The sequence below is a fragment of the Ciona robusta genome, chromosome 10 (genome assembly GCF_009617815.1).
Source record: "Ciona robusta chromosome 10, ASM961781v2".
Taxonomy (NCBI): Eukaryota; Metazoa; Chordata; class Ascidiacea; order Phlebobranchia; family Cionidae; genus Ciona; species Ciona robusta.
In genome coordinates this window covers 6,265,846-6,287,015 of record NC_143244.1, presented here as the reverse complement: position 1 = coordinate 6,287,015, position 21,170 = coordinate 6,265,846, and the positions used below count along the sequence as shown (strand labels likewise).

At 33.2% G+C, this 21,170-nt stretch overlaps 1 protein-coding gene across 3 annotated transcripts; it reads right to left on the bottom strand.

Moving 5' to 3' along the window:
* Nucleotides 1–104: 104 nt before the first annotated feature.
* LOC149730127 (serine/threonine-protein kinase MRCK alpha-like) lies at nucleotides 105–20,997 on the bottom strand. 3 transcript variants are annotated; one of them, XM_089887260.1, is made up of 38 exons: nucleotides 20,800–20,997; nucleotides 20,331–20,605; nucleotides 17,902–17,993; nucleotides 16,964–17,143; nucleotides 16,297–16,445; nucleotides 15,997–16,090; nucleotides 15,682–15,882; nucleotides 15,475–15,539; nucleotides 15,042–15,320; nucleotides 14,519–14,685; nucleotides 13,335–13,493; nucleotides 12,870–13,050; nucleotides 12,431–12,566; nucleotides 12,110–12,239; nucleotides 11,750–11,838; nucleotides 11,288–11,445; nucleotides 10,824–11,054; nucleotides 10,366–10,617; nucleotides 9,939–10,027; nucleotides 9,446–9,618; nucleotides 9,123–9,209; nucleotides 8,594–8,732; nucleotides 8,312–8,376; nucleotides 7,677–7,742; nucleotides 7,286–7,450; nucleotides 6,859–7,002; nucleotides 6,334–6,469; nucleotides 5,714–5,948; nucleotides 5,168–5,337; nucleotides 4,688–4,795; nucleotides 4,306–4,386; nucleotides 3,779–3,964; nucleotides 3,197–3,317; nucleotides 2,750–2,867; nucleotides 2,150–2,260; nucleotides 1,398–1,495; nucleotides 1,055–1,188; nucleotides 105–883 (listed from the first exon to the last, which is right to left on the bottom strand). In XM_089887260.1, exons 2-38 carry the CDS (start codon nucleotides 20,518–20,520, stop codon nucleotides 789–791), a joined length of 5,274 nt encoding a protein of 1,757 aa, XP_089743386.1. In that variant the 5' UTR covers nucleotides 20,521–20,605; nucleotides 20,800–20,997; the 3' UTR covers nucleotides 105–788. The 3 variants fall into 3 exon arrangements, with proteins under 3 accessions (XP_089743386.1, XP_089743387.1, XP_089743389.1); XM_089887261.1 differs by having other exon boundaries at nucleotides 20,864–20,997; XM_089887263.1 differs by lacking the exon at nucleotides 2,150–2,260.
* Nucleotides 20,998–21,170: the final 173 nt, after the last annotated feature.

Here is a 21,170-nt window from a genome sequence, read left to right as displayed (position 1 = left end):
TATACAGTACGCAACATTCTGCCACGAGAGAAAAACGGAGAAAAAAGCAAATACAAAAAAATGTTAGAAGCGTGTTTACATGGTACACGTAAAAGAAACTGAAATTACGAAACATTATTATATTTTGAAGAACTTGTTTTAATAGTTCACGTTACAACCCTATTTTGCTACTTTTGTGAATTTTTGTTTTAACATTTCGTGCAAATTATTTCTAGGTCTGTGTTTTTCACTATTTAAAAAAGGAAGGAAAACTTTTTACCACAAGGTTTATGATTTAAGTGATAAAAATGTACAGAAAGTTTTTGATTGCAACCCGATTTAGTTCAAATTGAAATAATATGTAAGCAAGCACGCCACCAAGCTGCTATGCTGGGATCTGTGCAGTAACAATACTGAATTTGTCTGACAGGAAAATGAACAAGATAAAAAGAAATGAGCACCGTGCATGAAATATGAACCATCCAGTAACAAACAGGTAGTGCAAACTAAAAGTCTGCAACTATCTGAGCAAAAACTCAATCACGCAAACTACAAAAGTGACGTAAATATCTCTGGTGTCGAATGTGTTGATATATTTGGCAAACCTGTGACCTGCTCTAAGCAGCTTTAGAGTTATAGCATGTGGGGTAAGATGGAACACTTTTACGAGAAAATATAATCAAAGTTGTCCCATCTCCCCCCACCCTACTATATTGCTACTTTTGCATTGAGGGTTAAGTGCTCAGTATATATGAATATACAATAAAACCTGCCATGCATTTATATGAATAAGATACTGAGTGTGGCGTTTAAGCTTCCCACGATCCAGATTCTGAATCCAACGTAACTTTGCTGTGGTAACCGGGACTTGGTGGGGAACTCATGTCGGAACTTTTGTTCGAAGCTGAGCGTTCAGAAAAAATGTGTGATTTAAAAAGAAAAAAAAATTGGAAAAAAGTTAAATTTTTAATTAAAAAAAAAATTTTTTTAAAAGTTTTTGAAGTCAATTGTAAAATTGACGTAAAATAATTAAAAGAAAAATATACAGGTACCACTAAGTTAAACAAGCAATTACCTGTTGATATTCTTGAGTCTGAATCCTCTCTATCAAACTCCCCGTGGTGGTGATGGTAGTTGTAACGATGGGAATAACTCCTTTCGGGGGAAGTTGTTACGGACGCTTGGTTCGACTTGGTTTGACGCGTACTTCTGTAAAGTGGGTGGGTTATAACTCAACAGTGAACATGAGGTGTATAACTCGACAGTTAGCATGAGGTATAGGACTCGACAGTTAGCATGAGGTATAGGACTACACCATGTCTGTCTAATGTATAAGAAGACACCCATGTTATAACTCGACAGTGAGCACGAGGTGTATAACTCAACATTGAGCACGAGGTGTTTAACATAAGGATCACCTTAATGACTGTGATTGTTGAACACTTGCAGAAGATTGTTGAAACATCTGGTTAACTTTAGTTTCTTGATGAAAACTTTGACTTCCACGAACAATCTCCTGCATTAAACATCAACCATGTGTTAGTTGAATATACTTAGATAATATAACAACACGCATTATACACCAAGCAATCTACATGCAAAGTGCAACAAGTATAATCACAAGTTGACAGTTTCATTTCAACTGAGACACAACGACTTCAATGTAATTACTTTTACTTCGCGTGACCGGAAAACGACATTTGTTATAACACGGGTGTACGGTTTCACACATCTTGCGCCACTATGTAGGTAACTTGGTAGGTAAATATTTTTTTTCTCTCTTAATGTTTGTTTGTTATACTTGTTATAATTTCAGCTTGGTAATAGAGTCTGCCCTTTATAAATACGGTGTAGTGTGACACCTTTGAAATGTTATAAAACACACTGTGTGTAATGCGTACATTTCTAAACGGCTGCTCTCACAACTGTATAGTCCTAAACCATATCCACTATTCCACTAACCCCTAATTTAGTTGATTTTTGAATCAAGATATGAATTTTGAACTGTTTGAATAGAAAGATGTTAGAATCTACTATACAGAATTAATTTATAAATACAAGTACTTGATTACTGTATCCTGTAATGTAATGATTAGTAAGCATAACTTGCACACATATCATGCTTAATGTTAGTAGTGTGTCCACATACACCACATGCGTGTTGTTGTACCCGTTTATCTTTCGTTATTTCACGCTGTGCGTCAGCCCCCAAGTGATAAACATGGTTGAAATTGGACGGGGAGGATATCAGGTCGTGGCTGTGTGATTGTGGAGCGGCCGGCTATGTAAATGCACGCATGTAATTCATAACCATAGAAAACACAGGTTGAACAACCCATTTTTTGTTTTCAAAACAAGTATGTTTTTTTTAGGGATGGGGGGGGGGAGGAAGAGAAAACAAAGTTTGGGCTAAAAAAAGGTTTTTTAAATATGTTTTATAGCATAAATATATTGTATTTTTGTCTTGCTACAAAAGGAAACCACAAACAAAACTTAACAAAGTTACACTTGTTTTCTAAAATAGCATTTTTATCATTGAGTACTGACTTTTCGGTGTCCTATTTATGTCGTCTTTTCCAGGGTAAATGACACTCATACTTTTACACCAAAATAGAAAAATATTTTTTTTCATACTTATATATTTTTAATCACATTCACCCTGATGAAAACTGCTTGTATGGGACGTCAAAACATCGGCGCGCAAATAAATGCCAAACATTTAGAAAACAAGTGTAATATACAACAGTTCAACAAAATAAGTTAAACTTACAACTGGAAGATCTTTAAGGATTTGAATTCCATCTCCAGGTCCCATGTGTGCAACGTGGTTGAAATTATGGGGGGCCGAGATTAATTCACGACGTCTTTCGGGGTTCTTTAATAACTCACTGTGGGATATAATGTGCATATATGGTATATGTTATGTATATAGTGGGTGTATACTGTGCCTATATGGTATAAAGTGTATAATATCAATATATTAGGTGTATAATAGTAAAAGTAATACGTGTATATCGTAATTTATATTGTATACCCATCATGTTTCTTGATTTTTTAGTGAAATAACACAGGTGTTCTGTTTCATACACCCCATGCCCTCCAATAAGTTACAATGCATGCTACCTTGTAAAATATATTAATCTAATTTTTTTCTTCTTTTTTTAAATATTTTTTAGCAACTTTTTAAAAGAGACCACTAAGTTGTAGCAGTCCTTACGTGCGTAGGTTACTCCTATGTTCTTCTGGAGGAACTTTGAACAACAATCTCCTCTTGTTCTTCCTGATAAGTTGTCGTCTACCAACCGATAATAACTCGGGTAGAATGATCTCATCTCCTTCTGTATGCGTGGATGATATGAAGAATTACATGGGTTGTAGAGGTTGCATGATAGTTATGGTAGTAAAGCAGCAATGAAAGTCATTATAATACAGGTGTTCTGTTCCATACACCTTATGCTTGCTTACGAGTTTCCATGTATGTTACTTTGTGGGTGATTATTTAAGGGAATTTTAATTTTTTGGTTTTTATGTATGGCGACAATTTAGACAACCCATTAGTGACCACTGGGTTGAAGCAATTGTCATTAAGTGTTTTGCCAAAGGACACATATGCCAACAATAGAGGCAGCGACGAACCTTGAACCAATAACCTCTAGGTTAGAGGCAGGCCCCCAGCCATTGCGACACGCCGCCAGACTGTCACCCTTACACCTGTGCCAAGTCACCACATATTTAACTCTCTGGGTGATTAAAAGTTGCCCCTCCAGTTTGAAAAAGTAGCACCCCATCAATAACTTACCATCGTATTTATTCTTGAGATGAACAAGCTTAGGAGGTTCCATGGAGCATGCAAGGTTAAGCGAACCATCAGTGGATAAAGGTCGAACTTTCTTCAGTGGGATTGTTTGTAACCACTCCATAGACGCCGGGTCAAATATGTCAATCGCGTTTTCCGAATACACAACCAAATATGGGCGATTGTAAACTGCAGGAATATTATAACTATGAAAAAAATCTTCTTTTTCTTTGTGAGATCTGACATTCAAGATTACAAAAACAATTGGCCAGAACATCTTTTTCACACTAATAACACATACACCTAGCGACAAAAACAAATATATGAATATTAAAAAATGATAGTTAAAAGTGTAACTGTTTTATATTTATAACTGATTTTATAAATTTTCCTAAAACTAACTTTGGTCTTTATAAAAAAATTTATAACATATCATAACTGGCACAGTTGCCCATAGAATATACAAAACTTTTTATATTATATATAATATTATATACCCATGTTATATATGGATAATATATAGAACTCACCAATAGCAGTTGGTGGTGCCGGCCACATTAGTTCTTGTTGACGTGATCTTCTACCATCCCATGTTACATATACACCGCATGCTGTTTGGGGAGATAATGGTTATGTGTGTATGTGTGTTGCTGTGTTTGTTGTATTGCTTATGTGTTTTACTCTGTCTGTTACTGTTTATTAATTTTTTTTTAAATAAAGAAATATTTCTTTAAAACCAAATGTTTCGTTTTCTTTTTTCAGTACTTTAGTAAAAAAGTTCTACAAGTGTAACAATCTTCAATACAGTTTATCTTACTTTGAAAACATGTATATATTATTTTTTTAAACAAATTAAAAAATAATTGTACTTTATTAAAAAGTTTTTAAAAGTTTCAAAACAGTTTATCTTACTTGCAAAACATAGTAAACATTCCTTGGTAGAAACATCCACAGCACACAATGCATCAACTGGTGGTTGGTATAAGAATGCAAGGGAACCATCATCATAATACATAAGTGCTGGAAAGAAATATCATATGTGTTAACTGTTATTATTAGCTGCATAAAACATGGGTTTTCTGGGTGTTTTTAATAAAAACATGACAGAAGATATGTGACGTGACAGATTTTTATTTTAAATTAGAATTTTGTTTTCAGGACAACTTCAATACAAACATGACGGCCTATATGTATGATATGATTTTCATCTTAAAATCTTCGTTTTTTTAATTGTTTTAAGCATATAACGCTTTATGGGAGCAATGAGGATTTGGTTTTATAAATTTTTGAATGTTCTTTGTTTACTACCAATCGGGCTGAGAAAATATAACAAAAAGGTATCTAATCTTACCCCACCCTACTATACATGACAATAATTTGCATAAAACTTACGAATTGGTTTTCCATTTCCTTGTATACTGAAGAGAGCGAACCCGGACACATAACCAGCACATAACCGTTCGTTCATCACGCATAACCATTGAGCAGGACTCGGTAACATGATGTCTCGGATTCGTTTGTGACGTAGTTTAGTGTTGTTCATCTCGTACACAAACACATGTCTAGGGAGAATAATATTAATTCCAGATGGTGTGTTTTAATCAATTACTTAAGAGTTATAATTTAATGTAACTTATTTATCCTCATGTGATGGAGTAATGACAGTGGTTGTAACACGACTGTTCTGTTTCATGCACCTCGTGCCCACTTACGATTTATTACGAGTTACCATTGGGCATGTATGTAAGTTTTCCCACTGTGCCAAACTACCACATTCCTACAAACTGTTTAAAACGCATGGGCTTAAAAGCTATTACAGCAACTTCCTTTCTTAACAGCCCACACAATCGAGTTGTTAAAACAGTTACACTTACAGTGAATACTTTTTTAAACCCTAAGTTTGGCCTTCTTGCGTATATAATAATACAAACCACTCACTTCTTAATAGCAACACACAAACAAGTTGTTGATCCTTGTCTAAACGGACCGCTGGTAACCGCGTTACACCCCTTGCTTTCCTCGATCTTTATTGCTTCCCCATCTCCCCCTTCCAACGAGGATAACGAATGAAGACGAATATGCCGGTTCCTTCCGGATATAACGGCAATCATGTCTTCTTGGGGAATCACTTCGATCGCGTAGATCTTTTTGGCGTCGCCAACTTTTACGATTTCTTAAAGAAAAATGTTGGGTTAAAGTTATAATTCAATTTGAACACCCTTATTAAGATTTTTTTTTAAATAAATGAATTTATAACATGAGCGTTATACAACAGAACGTTAAAGATTTATTTGGAAAAACCAACAAAACAATTTTTAAGATCCAAGCACGGAATTTCTAACAAAATCCAAAAGGTTTCAGAAGACTGAAAAATAGCAAAAATAAACAAAACTTTTAAAAAAGGGTAACAGAAATTCTTTACAATAACTACCTAATAAAAAAAAGTTAAAACAGCAAAAGTTATATTAAAAACTTAATATGAACAGCAAAAAGACAAAGTACCAATTAAAGAGTAAATAAAAACAGCAGAATATTTAATTAATTATATATATACTAACCATCTGTCCTGAACTCCAACACATACAAGCCTTCTTCTGTACCAAGGGCTACCCTATCTTGATCAATAACCGATGCACTCATTGATGATTTGATCATTGGGAGGGTGGGATCGTACGTTTCAAGAGGGCGGTATATCTGGTGTTTCAATCAAATAATTATGTAACACGAATTAATGGTTGAATGTAAGTTATTTATCTTTGCGTGGTGTTGCAATGACAGTCGGTATAACACTTGTGTTTTGTTTCTTACGATTTGTGTACTTCAACTGACACAAATGTTACTGTTTATCCTTGCATGGAAAGGCAATGAGAGCTGTTATAATAACATAGGTGTTCTGTTTCACACACCTCGTGCCCCCTTATGAGTTACTACGTAACTTTGTGGTTGATTATTATTATTTTTTTTTTAAGGAAATGTATACTTTTGCTGCCAGGCATACATACGCCTACATTGGTACCAGCCCCGAGCCTTGAACCTATCATTGCAATCTCTTTCAGATTGGTGTACGTTTTCACAATACTCACCGACTTGTCTCGAAGTTGGTGTTTGCGTAGAATTCTTAAAACTTCACTTAACGCGCCAACCCATTTGCTTTTGGCTGTTTCTGATTCAGCAAGTAGAAGGACTTGTGATCTTAATACTGGTCGATGCATGCACGATGCTACAACCTGTGTATTATAATAAGGGTTAAGTTTTAACGCAAGCACTTAGGGGTTAGGGAATGCTGGAGCTTTCACAGTGGGTGGGGTGAAGCTGTATTTGTGGACTAACATTAAAACAGGCCAAGTTGTGAAGTTCTGTTCCATAACAGTAAGATTCCACAGCATGACATGCCAATGGTTCTGAGATATAAACTAGAGTTGGCCCATTATCCCAAGCTAAATTTAAACATAATTAATATACATTTTTTACTAAAACCAATATTAAAAAAACAATAAAACACAAACTCACCCGAAATATACAAGGTAGCTCTTTCTTAGTTGCGTGAATAACATCTACTGCAGTGACAGGTACCACTGCAAACTGCTCATCACGCATGTCAATCACCTGACTTGCGATAACGCTGGGTTGACTCGTTACGCCTCGACCCCCATCGCTCATGTCGTACAAGAACAACTACAACATAATTTGATCGTAACAAGAACTACTACAACATAATTGTTTGTTGGATTGTGCTTAATACCAACTTGTCTTAAACAACAGAAAAAAAAAATTGTTTAAATATTTTAGTTGTGAAAAATTGATAATTTAAAGTGATAGCAATGCTTGGTGTGTAATAAACAAAGTGTGGCAAATATTTGCTTTTTTTTAGTTGATAATGACATATTTAGGCAACATTTACCTTAAAATCACAAACCACTGCCAGTTGCTTGATCCAACCCTTACGTACTCCCATTGGTTTTGGAATCTATAAAAATATTTAGAAATTAACTAATTTTGCAAAGACCAGTTGTAGAAAATATATTACGTATTCATCACATGAGTAATAGTAATCTTTTACTTTTTATTTTTTAAACTTTGGGTCATTTTCTTATAAATATATTAAATTTACAAAAAAAGTAACAAACTAACTTAAAAAATAAAAGTAACAAACTAACTTTAAAAATAAAAGTAACAAACTAACTTAAAAAATAAAAGTAACAAACTAACATAAAAAATAAAAGTAACAAACTAACTTTAAAATAAAAGTAACAAACTAACTTAAAAAATAAAAGTAACAAACTAACTTTAAAAATAAAAGTAACAAACTAACTTAAAAATAAAAGTAACAAACTAACTTAAAAATAAAAGTAACAAACTAACTTTAAAAATAAAAGTAACAAACTAACTTAAAAATAAAAGTAACAAACTAACTTAAAAATAAAAGTAACAAACTAACTTAAAAAATAAAAGTAACAAACTAACTTAAAAAATAAATTAGTAAAAAAAAAAGTAACAAATAAAATAAATGAAAACATAGAGTAAAGAGTAACTCACTTTTACATAACCCTCGTATGCGGTGCCGATTCCTCTGTGTGGATCAATACCTGTTGGTCGCTTGGCTGAACGAATATATAAGAAATAAGTTTTAATTAACAAACATTTATAATTTACTTGCCTATTCATAAAGTTCTTTTCGTCTAATTTTTATAAAATTATTAATTAAAACTTAAGGTACATGTATTATTTTACACCTACTTTTTTATTTCATTTATTTATATTTTTAGTATTTTAAGTACAAGTTAAACAAAAATTGTAAAAAATAAATAATAAAGGTACCTTGGTCAGGGGGTATGGGACAAACTGCCGGTGCTTTCTGTGCACACGCCACATGACAAGAGAACGAACACACATCGCATGTTGTTCCTTGTCGGATCAAACCAACCATTAGCGATGAACAATGGTTGCATTTCATCGGCTGTGACGGGATAATGGATTAATCGAACATATTTGTGTGGTGGGGTAATGATAGTTGTTATACAGCGGGTGTTCTAATGCATACGTCCCCTTTTTTATAGTAGTATGTATGGGTTTAGCATGCATGACTGGCAATTTGGACAACCCATTAGTTACCACTGAGTTAGAGCAAGTATCAATAAGTGTCTTGCACAAAGACATTCACAAAGGTACAGCGACGAGCATTGTTGTGCCCAGGAACTTTGAGCTAGTGGCAAACTGTGCCACGGCCCAGCATAATATAAGTTAAACTAATCCCTGTTTTACACATATCAATCAACATAGTCTTAACATTAATACAGTTTCTACAAATTGCCCTCAATTTGTTAAACATATAAAGCCATACACTCACTGACGAAAAAGTTTTCACAACAAATCGATGAGCGTTAGGTTTATGAGAAGCTTCACTTATATGAGTTGATAATGATGAACATTCATCCTGGAATACAAAAAACTTCTGTTAAAGTAAGTATAGTTAGATTTTTTGCATAAAATATGTTTTCCAAAAAAAAAATGATAAAGAAAAATTTATTAAATAGTTAACAAAAAAAAAACTGCAAAACATAATTGAATCTTAAATAAATGATAAAACGTGATGCTGTTTTTGCATGAAATTTGTTTCATAAAAAATGCCACAACACAATAAGGATCAAATAAACAGAGATTAATAATCACCTTGTCAGGATCCTGGTATCTCTTTGTAGAAAGAGCAACCTCGGAAGAGCCAAGTGACCTCGATTCATCAGTGGCTGGCGAACGAGGGGTGTCGGTCATGAAGGAACGATCATCCTCGTCTAGTTCAGCCCAGTGTGGGGGAAAGAGGGAAAGTGCTTGGTCACCAGGGATGGCTGGGGGGGAGGAGTTATTATGTGTTTATATATGAATGTGTGTGTAGTGACAAAGCTCCGGGGGTTGTGACCCTTTTTTCGTCAAAAAAAATATAAAAGAAATATTAAATGAAGATTTTTTTTATTAACTTTAATTTAATCGGAATAGATTTCTAGTTCTTTGTTTCAGAAGGTTTAGTCATTTCTCATTACACTCAATAAAGGTGTAAACAGAGTGGAATTGAGCAAAAAAAAGAGGGCTTTTATTAAACAGAACTTAGTTTGAAACTGACTTGTTTCTTTTATGTATAAGCTGTCACAAAATATTCATCCAAACTTACTTCGTTTCTGAGCATCAAGTAATTGTTCTTCCATTTTTTCTTTTTCCATTTCAAGCTCAGCAATCCTTGATAAAGCATCCTGGAGTCTCCTACATAGAAATAACAATAACTTAATCTATATGGGGAGGTACTTGTAACAGGATTTAGGCCAGATTTGCCCATTACCCCAACGACAAGACTACTTATATATAAATGAATAAATACAACTTATTTATCCTAGGTAGTAGGGCAACAACAGTCGTCATAACACAGGTGCTCTGTTTCATACAGCCTGTTAATGAGTTCAATTTCTCTGTATGTATCATTTTCTTCGACCCCTCACCCTAACACATACATCTATCAGTATCGAGCATCAAACCCAGTATCGTTTGATTTGATGCAAGCAAGAATAATTGGCCCATGCTTAAATTGAAGTGAAAATACAAACTTTTCTGAAACGATTGAACTCTCAGTAGCCCTTGTCAATTGCTCCGATATATTTTGCTTCGCTTGGATCTCAGATTGTAAGTTTGATTGCAGTTCTAATATGGCTTGTCTGTCAACTTTCTGTCGGCGCTGTGTTTGCCACTTATCCATAGTGTTCGTACGAGCGCTTGCACTCTTCAAGTTGTCCATTTCATCCGTCATCTTACCAGCCAATGCTTGTAGATAACCACGCGCATCTTTTTCATCAGAAACCCTGGTATTATATGATATTATAACATGGGGTATTCCATATATTCCTTATTTAATATACATATTGGATGTTATATATAATAGACGTATTTCGTGACAATACATTTATATATTACAACAGATTTTCCTGTGTTTATTTGCGTAACGACTTTCAACGGCCTATAAAAGTCATGTTAAACAAAACTAGTTGTAAAAAATAACAAGACTAACCATTGAATGATCTCGGCAACTTGAGCCTCCCATTGTTTGATTGATTCCTTCCTTTCTTTCGCTTCTCTCACTTCTTCTTCCAACGTCCTGTTATGTTGGTTCAAACGTTCCATCTCCGCACTTACCCTCTCTATCTCCGACTGCAGGGCCGTGTTGTTGTCCGATAAAATCTTGGTTTGTCGCTCGTGCTTCTGTCGCGTCTCCTTTAATGTGTCTTGTAGTTCCTGGTTGCTGTAATGTATGTTTGGTGTTGATACCTCATGCTCACTGGCGACATATGTGGTGTTTGCATACACCTCATGCTCACTGTCAAGTTATAACATGAGCATCTTCTTATACATCAAGCATGCATGGTGTATTCATACATCTCATGCTTACTGTCATGTTAAAACATGGGTGTCTTCCTATACATCAAGCACACGGTGTATCCACACACCACATGCCCGCTGTCAAACAGTACAAACCTTTCCCGTCTAACTTTGTCCACTTTATCCTTCAATATCATGATCTCACGTTGTAGCGATATATTTTGTGATTCAGATTCACGGGATTCCTGCTTCAGATTTTTCACCTCCGTGATATGAAGTGATTCACGCTTTGATATTTCCAATCGATGATCAGCCTTCATGAAACAATCACATAAAAAATTATAAAAAATCTTGTAAAAAGATTCATATTTTTGATACAAATTAAAAAAAACACAAGATCATATCGATTTTTAACATTGAATTCCAATAATAAACCATATGTTGCTTTTGTTGGTATTAATATCTGTTTCAAAATGTATAGACAAACATATTTAATTTTCCTCTTTTTTCATATGTTATACCCCATAAATGTGCTAAAAAATTTTTTTTAACAATTATTTAAAAAAATGTTTTAAATTTTGCAAAACATTTAACATTTCTACAAAAATATTAACATACCTCAATTTGTTCCAACTCTTTCTGCAACCTTTCAATTTCTTCCTCATTTTGATTGTAAGTTGAATTATTCATGTTCACTCTGCCATCAACTTAAATATACAAGTTCATTTTAATTTTAAAAAAAAATGTAAGGTTCCCTTCTGTTACTTCTGCTACCAGGCATAATGTAAATAATCTTTTAACGGTTCATCTGGTATAAAAATGTTGGAAAAGTGTTATATTAATATTTAACAGCAGAGTAAACTCTGTTTTCCCTTTAAACTGGGTTACTAAAACATACAATGTTATCCCTGTTTTAAAATTTGGGTTGATAAGCACTCCATACACCCCCCTAATCCCGCCTACCACACCCCCACCCACCATCTATGGCATCCTTCCTCCTCAGCAAAGCAACTTCTTCCTCCGTTTGTTTCAATCTTTCACTAACTGATAATCGTAGTTTGGTTTGTTTAGCGAGGTCGTCTTTATATTTCTCACTTTCTTCTTCAAACTGAAACAAATTCAATTTAAACAAACAGTTGCATATACATCATGTAACCGGTGGCGAAAAAAAAGTTTTTTGAACAAATTTTTATGAATGACTAATTATCCCCGTTTGTTTTTAAAATGTTTGGAATAAAAATGACACACCCATATATGTATATATATATATACTTTCTTCTTAAAATTTATAGAGCTTACAATTTTTTTTGATTTTTCCGTCTTCCTGAGATCTTGTCTAAGTTGATCAAGTTTGTTCCCGATGAGATCGACTTCTTCTTCTTTTTCACGAAGTTGCCTTGCTAGTTTGTTCTTCTGGGACTGAACCTCCGTTAACCTGCAACATTAAGCAGTTAAAGTGATATTTATAACACGGGTGTTCTGTTTCATACATTTTGTGCCCGCTATTAGTTAACAGGTGGGTAACTTTGTGGGTGAATATTTTTGTTTTAATATTTGAAAAATTATTTAACACTTATCATCATTTAGGCAGCACTATATCAAAAACTTTGGCATTTAAAGTTAGCAAATTTCTAAATCTTTTATTCCAACACTTGTCATAACACTTATATATAAGGATTTCACCCACGTAGAATAGAACACAACACACACAAGTGACACAACAACCCACACAGCATACCTGTCGTTAATATCAGTGAATTCCTCCATAGCAAGTCTTCGTTGTGCATGTGCGTCGCGTAACTGTCGCGTTTGTTCTTTTGCTCTGTCGCGCGATTCAACAAAATCTCGATGTATTTCATCTTTATCTTGCTTTAAATGACGGTTGGTTCGCTCAAGAGCTTTTAACTTTTGGTGGACGTCTGTTTGACAAATTTGTTCAATTATAAAAAAACAAACAATGAAATGTTGAATATTGTAGGACTTTTACTTATGTGAGAAATTTGTTTAATTATATAAAATAAACAAAGAAATGTCACCTGAGTCTGTGAGCGTTTATAAACAATATAAGTGACACCTTGAGAAACAGAGTTTATTAAAAATATAATAAACAAACAAAGTATACTTCCTATTTAAAAAACATTGTGTAACACGAAACATTTCACAATGTACAGCACTGCTGTGCTCTGACGAGCAACAAACTAACCTTCGAGATCTTTTCTTAAAACATCAGCAGCTTGAAGTTCTTGATCAGCCACAGCAAGCTTCTTATGCAGAAAGTTGATTTCTTCTCGCAATTTCTTACTTTCTTCAACATCTAAGTTGTCATTCCAACTATTACTAGCCTGTGTGTGGTTCACAGATTCTGTTGGAATAAATTGCTTTTATCAATTTAAACTTTTAAGAATTTTTTTGGGGGTTATTTTTTGAACACCATACATATATCATATGCAATATGTACAACAAATTTGACATGTATTTATAAAGGTGTTGTTAAAGTGTGTTTAACTATTTTTATGGGTACAGTTTTATTTTTTGACACCCATTGTATATATATATATATATATATATATATATATATATATATATATATACTTAAATAATTTAGCTAACTTTTAAAATAAATAGAAATTTCATATGAATAAACAGACTTGTTCAAAGGATAATTTTTAAATCTTCTGTATAAATAAATTAAAGCTATTTTTGCATGTTTAATACACATAAACATTACAATACAATATAGTAGGGTGGGGGAAGATGGGACACCTTTTCAGTCTATTTTCTCGTCCCATTGGGTAGTAAACAGAGAACGTCCAAAAAATTATAGAACTGTATCCTCACGACTTCCATAAACCGTTGTTAATTGTTAAAAACACGATCAGGATATTTGGATATTATGTTCTAAAGGTGTCCCGTCTTTCCCCACCCTACTATATGTATCAATCAATTCAACATAAAGAACAAAACATTCCAATCACACTAAGCTATTAACCATGTGTTGGGTAAGGTGTTGGGTTTCAATAGATTAAATATCTCTACACAAGTAACATAATAACCCACAACAAATTGCTTAGCATTCAAAGATTATTCTGTTCTATTAAGTCCTACACTGTGGCACACCAGGGACCTTGAATTTAGGCCAGAGTTGACCCATTACCCCAACACCCAGGGATTAAGCCAGAGTTGACCTTGACACTTTACTCAAACACACGGGTTATAAGTCAGAGTTGGACCATAACCATAACACCCAAAGATTTAAACCAGAGTTGCCCCATTACATTAACACCCAAAAATTAAGCCCAAGTTGGCCTATTAGCCTAGAACCAAAGGATTTAGGTTAGAGTTGACTTATTAGTTATTACCCTATTAAAAACCAATGCCCCCTATTACCTTGAAGTTTTTTCTCCAGTTGAGCTTTTTCTTGTTCCAACCTCTGCACACGACGTTCATATACGTGGTTATGATCACCACCAGCTTTATCAACGTTGTTATCACTGGTGATTGCTGGTTGGTTGACTAGACTCGACAATCGACTACTTCCAGAATCCGACAACACACTGAACAAACATTTATGATTAGGGATGCACAAGATTTGTTTATATATAATTTTTTAAACTGCTATTTTATTGCTGCTTTTTGCTTCCAGGCATAATGCAAAGGCTTTGACATTAATTTTTATACAAGAAAAAAACAAAACAAAAAACGCTCTTTTAAATCCTTTTTTGTCTAAACCAACTTACGAGTTTAAATAACGTGAACAAAATAAATGGGTTAATAGAATTCAGCAAATCCCCGTGAGTCGTGTCCCCATTCACCCCTTTCATATATTTTAAAAACTTTGAGGTATATGTATATAAACATTATTGCAATTCTTTTTTAATTTGGTGTAATTGGGTCTACTAAACCAACTTACGAGTTTAACGTAAAAGTGAATCCGATAAACGGAAGATGATTCGCACTGAACGCTGAATGAGCAGATCTTGGAGGTGGTGGTTGTGTCTCCGAGGATGCGGGTTTAAGATCCATATCATCCACATCAAAGTTGGATGTATCTGTAGGTGATGAAAACTCAGGTTGGTATGGAGGGGCCATGTTGGTGAGGTTCTCCCAGTCAATCCCATGGAAGAATGGATGATTCTTGAAATCATCGACACCGTTTGTTCCCAACCTCTCACTCGCATCACACACAAGTCTATGATGTCATAATCGAAATTTATTTTTAATAAAATTAAATAATAATTTTTTTTTCAATTTAAAAATTTAAAAATGTCATAATTAAAATATTATTTAAAAAACCAAATTATAAATTTTTTTGATTCTTTTTATAATTACATATTCTTTATTACCTGCTCATTAAATCCTTGGCATGATCCGATACTTCAGTAAAATCGGGAGGATATCGAAATTTCTCCTGTAAGTTTAATTTGGGTTTTAATTTGTATATTTTTTAAATTTGGTGAATCTTTTTAAAAACTTGTTTAGGTTTTAAAGTTGAATCAGAATACAAAAGTTTTGGCATTTATATAATCGGCTATATACTAAAACCAACTTACCCTATAGTTCATGATCTTGCCATAAGTATCAACAAGAGACTCCGCATAGAAAGGAGTTTCTCCAAAGAACATTTCATACATACACACTCCCAGTGACCACCAGTCACACTCTGACCCGTACCTCCCCTTTCCATCTTCCATAGCTTGCAATATCTCGGGTGAAATATAATCAGGGGTGCCCACAGCAACATTAGATTGGACCTTTTATCAAATTGTTTAAGTTTTAAAAAAAATATGTAAAAAAAAATATATATATATATACATAATATCCCTTAAAAATATATAAAAAATACAAAAATTTATATAGTTTTCTACCGTTCCATCTTTTTGAAGTTTTAAACATGAACCAAAGTCAGCAAGTCGAATATGTCCGTTCACATCAAGGAGAACATTATCAGGTTTAATGTCTCTGTGTATGAATAATAGTAAATTAACATAACACCGAAATATAAAGAATAAAACATTATAATAACAATATGCATAGCGAAGCACCATCAACAAATTCAAATTGTATATGACTACACAAGAAAAAAAAGACAAATTGAAAATAAACTTGCAGAATAGAAGGAATTTCGCAGCAAATGACAGTTGTTAAAAATACATTTAAAAACACACCTGTGCACATAGTTAAGCTTATGTATGGAGTCGATAGCAAGTACCATCTCAGCGATATAAAACCGTGCCATATCTTCTGGAAGTTTGTCGTCAAATTTTGATAATAAAGTTAACAAGTCCCCACCAACGTAGTAATCCATTACTAAGTACTGTAAAAATGAATGTAACTTATTTATCCTCGCGCGGTGGGGCATTGATAGAAGTCATAACATGGGTGTTCTGTTTTATACACTGCTGTCAACTGTAAGAGCATCACAAATTCTGGGGTAGGTATGTCTACCATACCGCCAACGACTGGTGGTGTAAGCATCTACCGCCAACGACTGGTGGTGTAAGCATCAAACTTATTGATTATTTGAGTTAATGTAGCCATATAACCATCAGACAGAGCTAGCCATTTGCCACAGTGAGCTGAATAAAAAAAAACATAATTTCATTAGAGAAATGAAAGAATGTAGAAATATTTTAGCAATGACAGATCGAATTTTATGTCGAAAAGGCTAAAACATTACAACAAGCTTTCATACAGTAAACAAATGCGGCAATATAATGTGACCTTACTAAGTTGAAAAATAACGCCCACAATGGTAGCAGTGACAAGCCTTGAACCACAGACCCATGGGTTAGAGGCGAGCGCTAACAACTGTGTTACAGCCTGACAACCTACCAAGTTGCTATCATCTTGAAATGCATAATGTAGCCTGGTTATCCAATCCTGGTTTCCCTTCACAAGCACGTCTCGTTCTTCACGAAAACAAGCGGTCTCTGCTCTCTTAAGCATCTCCCATTTATTAAGTGTTTTCATCGCAAACACTCGCTTGTTTTCCTTCATTCGAACCAATGCAACCTAATGTGATAAAGGTGATATTAGGAGTAAAATAAAAGCAGCATAGGTGAACAAGTGGCGCAAATAAGTACTTTAAATAAAAAGGGGGGTTTCTTATTTTGATAAAGGTGCAGCCAGGGGAGTATATCCCTTATTTTTAAAGTTAAAACCCTTCCTTATTTTTCTGGCTGTATCACTTAGTGAGGGGTTAGAAGTGAGGTCAGGAGTCTGAAATTATATTCATTGAGTTAGGGGTAATAGGACTGCATCATTTTGTTCAGAACCCCAGTTGTATGCCTAAAACAATCTATGTAGTAGTTCTCATGCTTTTGGTCATATCAAAATTTAATGCAAAGATAGAGACGTATTTGATTAAATTTGTAAATATTTTTATTTAAATTGTTCGTTAGTAAAACCTGATTGAACCATAATATATGAAGAACTTGTTTTATGAGGAAAACCACTATGATTTTAAAAGCAGTAAAAGTTTATGGGCAATAAAAATATGATATTACTCAAGTGAAGGTTTATATTAGGACTGTGTGTGCTTTGATGGGACATTGAATGATTAATCTAAAAATAAGTGGCTGCTTTAAAACTTTAGAACAATAAAACTGTCTGAAAAAAAAAAATATTCATCACAACTTTGTTATTCCAATAACTTAAAATTATTTTTTTTAAATTGATTTTTTATGAAAAGTTTTCCTCTACCAGCCAAACCCCTCTGGTTATACCATTAGGAGCATCACAGGTAGTTTATTGTAAAACTTTCACATTACCTCCCCAAACGCTCCCCTGCCAATAACTTTAAGGAACTCAAAGTCATTTCTATGGAGTCGGCTTTCTTTCAGTTGTTTCGCAAACGGTTTTGCTAAAGAAAAAAAACAACATTTTTTAAACAGTAGCAGTAATAGAAAACCCACAATGGTACATAAGAGAAATGCTTTGTGAATTTTGTTACATAGGATTATGTGCGTCTAACTATCCTTGCCTCCCTTGCACTTTAAATGTTTGGTTTCATATGCTAAACAAGTGTTGAGTGTCTTTGAAATAGGTTACAAACCCGATAAGTTTGAAAAACACTGAACCAAAGCTTACCCATGTCTAAATCTCTATATATTAATGTTGTTTTACCACTGGCCACACCCAAGCTACAAACAATCTGTTTATAACCCACAGATAAACCATGGATTGTGTATAAAAGGTGGGACAACTAAAAATCGAAATTTGTTCAATACTAAATCAAGTTATGACTTGAAAACTATTAATCTTATCAATACCCAAATCATTTAGCTTGTTTACAAGATATAACAACTTAAACAAGTATTAATTAAACATGACAACTTTAACATTGAATTTAATTGGACATCACAAAGTTAAAGTACAAAATTAAAACAATTTATCAAAAACATACTTTTAAGAAGTTATATATAATAATCAAATTATAATTTAAAAAATTATGTAATTTTAAATATTATATAAAATATGAGGTTTGATTAAAAATTTAGAATACTACTCTTATATATATATATATATGGTATTTTATATGCCTTTTTAGGTTGACAATTGAATAAGGCATTGCTTAAGTATTGTTGGCTGGCATTCAAGTAAACCTGATATGCCAAAGCAATATTTCAAACGCTAAACGTATTTGAGTGCAGACAAAACATTTGTTTGCCAACCATATTAATATAATAAGTTTGAAATATAAGATCATATTACAATGAATAAATGTCACCAATACTTCATACTTTTGCAGATATTTTAACTGGATTTATCTATATGGCTATCTAAAATGTTTTATGTCAACTTTATAGGTTAAACCTAATATGCAGATTACTATTATTATAATATTTCCTTTGAAAAACAAAGTTGTTTTGGCCTGTACTTATTAGTCCTAATTTAAACATAGATTTTGACAGCTTAGAAATATTCTGTAAGTAACCTAAAAAAGTAAATATTGTTATTTGTTGGGTAAACCTTCTGTCACGGCAGATATAAATATAAGTGTTAAATATAGACTAGCAAAGTAGTATACTAACAAAACATATTTTATACATTTTCAATATTCCAATTATAATATTATCCTTAAACGTATTATAACAATACCTGCTAATCAATTCACTCAGTTACCATAATTTAATATTTTTCAAGTCATAAATATGGTATATATATACATAACATATATACAGTATAAATAATATTAATAATATACATATAACCTTTTAATTACTTGGGTTAGAATAGACTGTTTTATCACTTCTAATAATTTTTTTTTCAAACATTTTATAAACTTAAACAAAACATAGTTTAAAAAGTAGACAAATGCAATTTAACAAACTATTACTTAGTAAAAGATTGAAAACTATACAGATAAATAGTAATCTATTTATTTTACAACTTTTTGCACAGATTTAAATACAATACAAAAAGGCACTAAACTTTTTAAAATGTATGGGGAGGCAGGTATAGTTAGACACACATTTTATTGAAATAAAAATTTACAGTAATTCTCCTTATAAATAAGACCAAGATAGGTAAGTTTTAGTTTGTGGGAGCACATAAGTTTTGATCAAAGTTATTGCAAGTTTTCACATGTGGATAAATTTAGTTAAATACAATTTATAACGGTATACATTATTCATACAGACTTATTGAATACAATAACAATCATGATAAATATGTAAATGTAACATACTTATGCTGTCAGTGTAACAATTGTCGTTATAACATGAGTGTTCTGTTGCCTGGACCTCATGCTCGCTTATGAGTTACCACACATCAAACACATGTATGTAAATAGGTAATTCAAATTTTATGGATGATATTTATTTTTTGGCATCAATAAAATGACAATGGGCAGGATATGGTGTAAACCAGGGTTTTTTTAACGAAATTTGTTTGTGTGGAAATTACCAACAGAGCATTATTTGGTACTAGTGAAGAATGATCTCACAGATCAGGCAACACATTAGGGGTGTGGTTTGGGTTTAGTGGTTATTAGGGAGAATTGGCAGAAGCCCGAAATTTTGGACAAATCTTTTCATTTTAAACACAATTCGTATATACAACAAATATTGTTTGAGACCCCAGACTATAGTGAAACTTTACAAAACCAAGAGGTTTATGACAATATATGTAGATTTCTACAAATATATAAATTACTTTTACAAAGGAAAATACTTCAAATGCTGAAGCAAATCGTTACCTCTTTCAATGAAATCTGAAACGCTTTTCTCCTTTCTTAAAGTTGAATTGCAGCATTCATCGTAAAGTACAATTAACAAATCAAGCAATGAGTCTATACTCCAACCTCTACAGTCTCCTCCAGCCAGAACTAACCGATCTAATTCCTTTAAACGTTCATTGACTGACGTTTTTTCTTTTGAGGTGCTCATTTCTTGTCAATTTGGACGAAAAAGTTTTCCTTTGTTGTCGGTTAGTAACTTGGGTATTGTAGGAATTTACATACTTCAGAACATCCTGAAATATAAGAGAAAATATAGTAAGTCTCATATCATAGGGACCATACCACAGACATGTATAACGTATATTATGGTAAAATAAAGCTTTAATTATTTTATTTAAAGACAACCCCTTTACGTTTCTAACTATTGCAAACCAGCATATATTTCTGACAATTTTTCATCACCTATATAAGTTGTCTTAATACTTACCAATAACTGTCTCACTACCTCCCTATTAGCAATAATTAATCGAAATTTAGTGACAAAGATTCACCTTTTCCACGTAACTTAGATTAAGAAAACTTTTTGTATCACTGAAAATTCGGTGTTTTCGACAATAGTGTCAAAAGGGGTCGGGCCGAGACATCGACATGATATATTTTCCTAAAAATTAAGACTTCCTGGTACCGATAAAAAAGATTCAATTTAGTTTTACAATATTTTGTTTTAAATTGTAAGCAAAAACATTTTAATCGGAAACAATAACAAAGTAGGTAGCATCTCGAAGTAAAATTTCTAAAGCCAACATAACTTTGTGGGGGGCGGCTAATGTTGAAGTTGTGGGTTCGCGCTCCGAAGCC

Coding starts and splice junctions, on each gene's coding strand:
- LOC149730127 (XM_089887260.1), bottom strand. CDS start 20,520: ATGAGCACCTCAAAAGAAAAAACGTCAGTCAATGAACGTTTAAAGGAA. Junction 17,994..20,330: donor TTCAGATTTCATTGAAAGAG/GTAACGATTTGC, acceptor TTTTTTCTTTAG/CAAAACCGTTTGCGAAACAA. Junction 4,387..4,687: donor ATGTTTACTATGTTTTGCAA/GTAAGATAAACT, acceptor CTCCCCAAACAG/CATGCGGTGTATATGTAACA.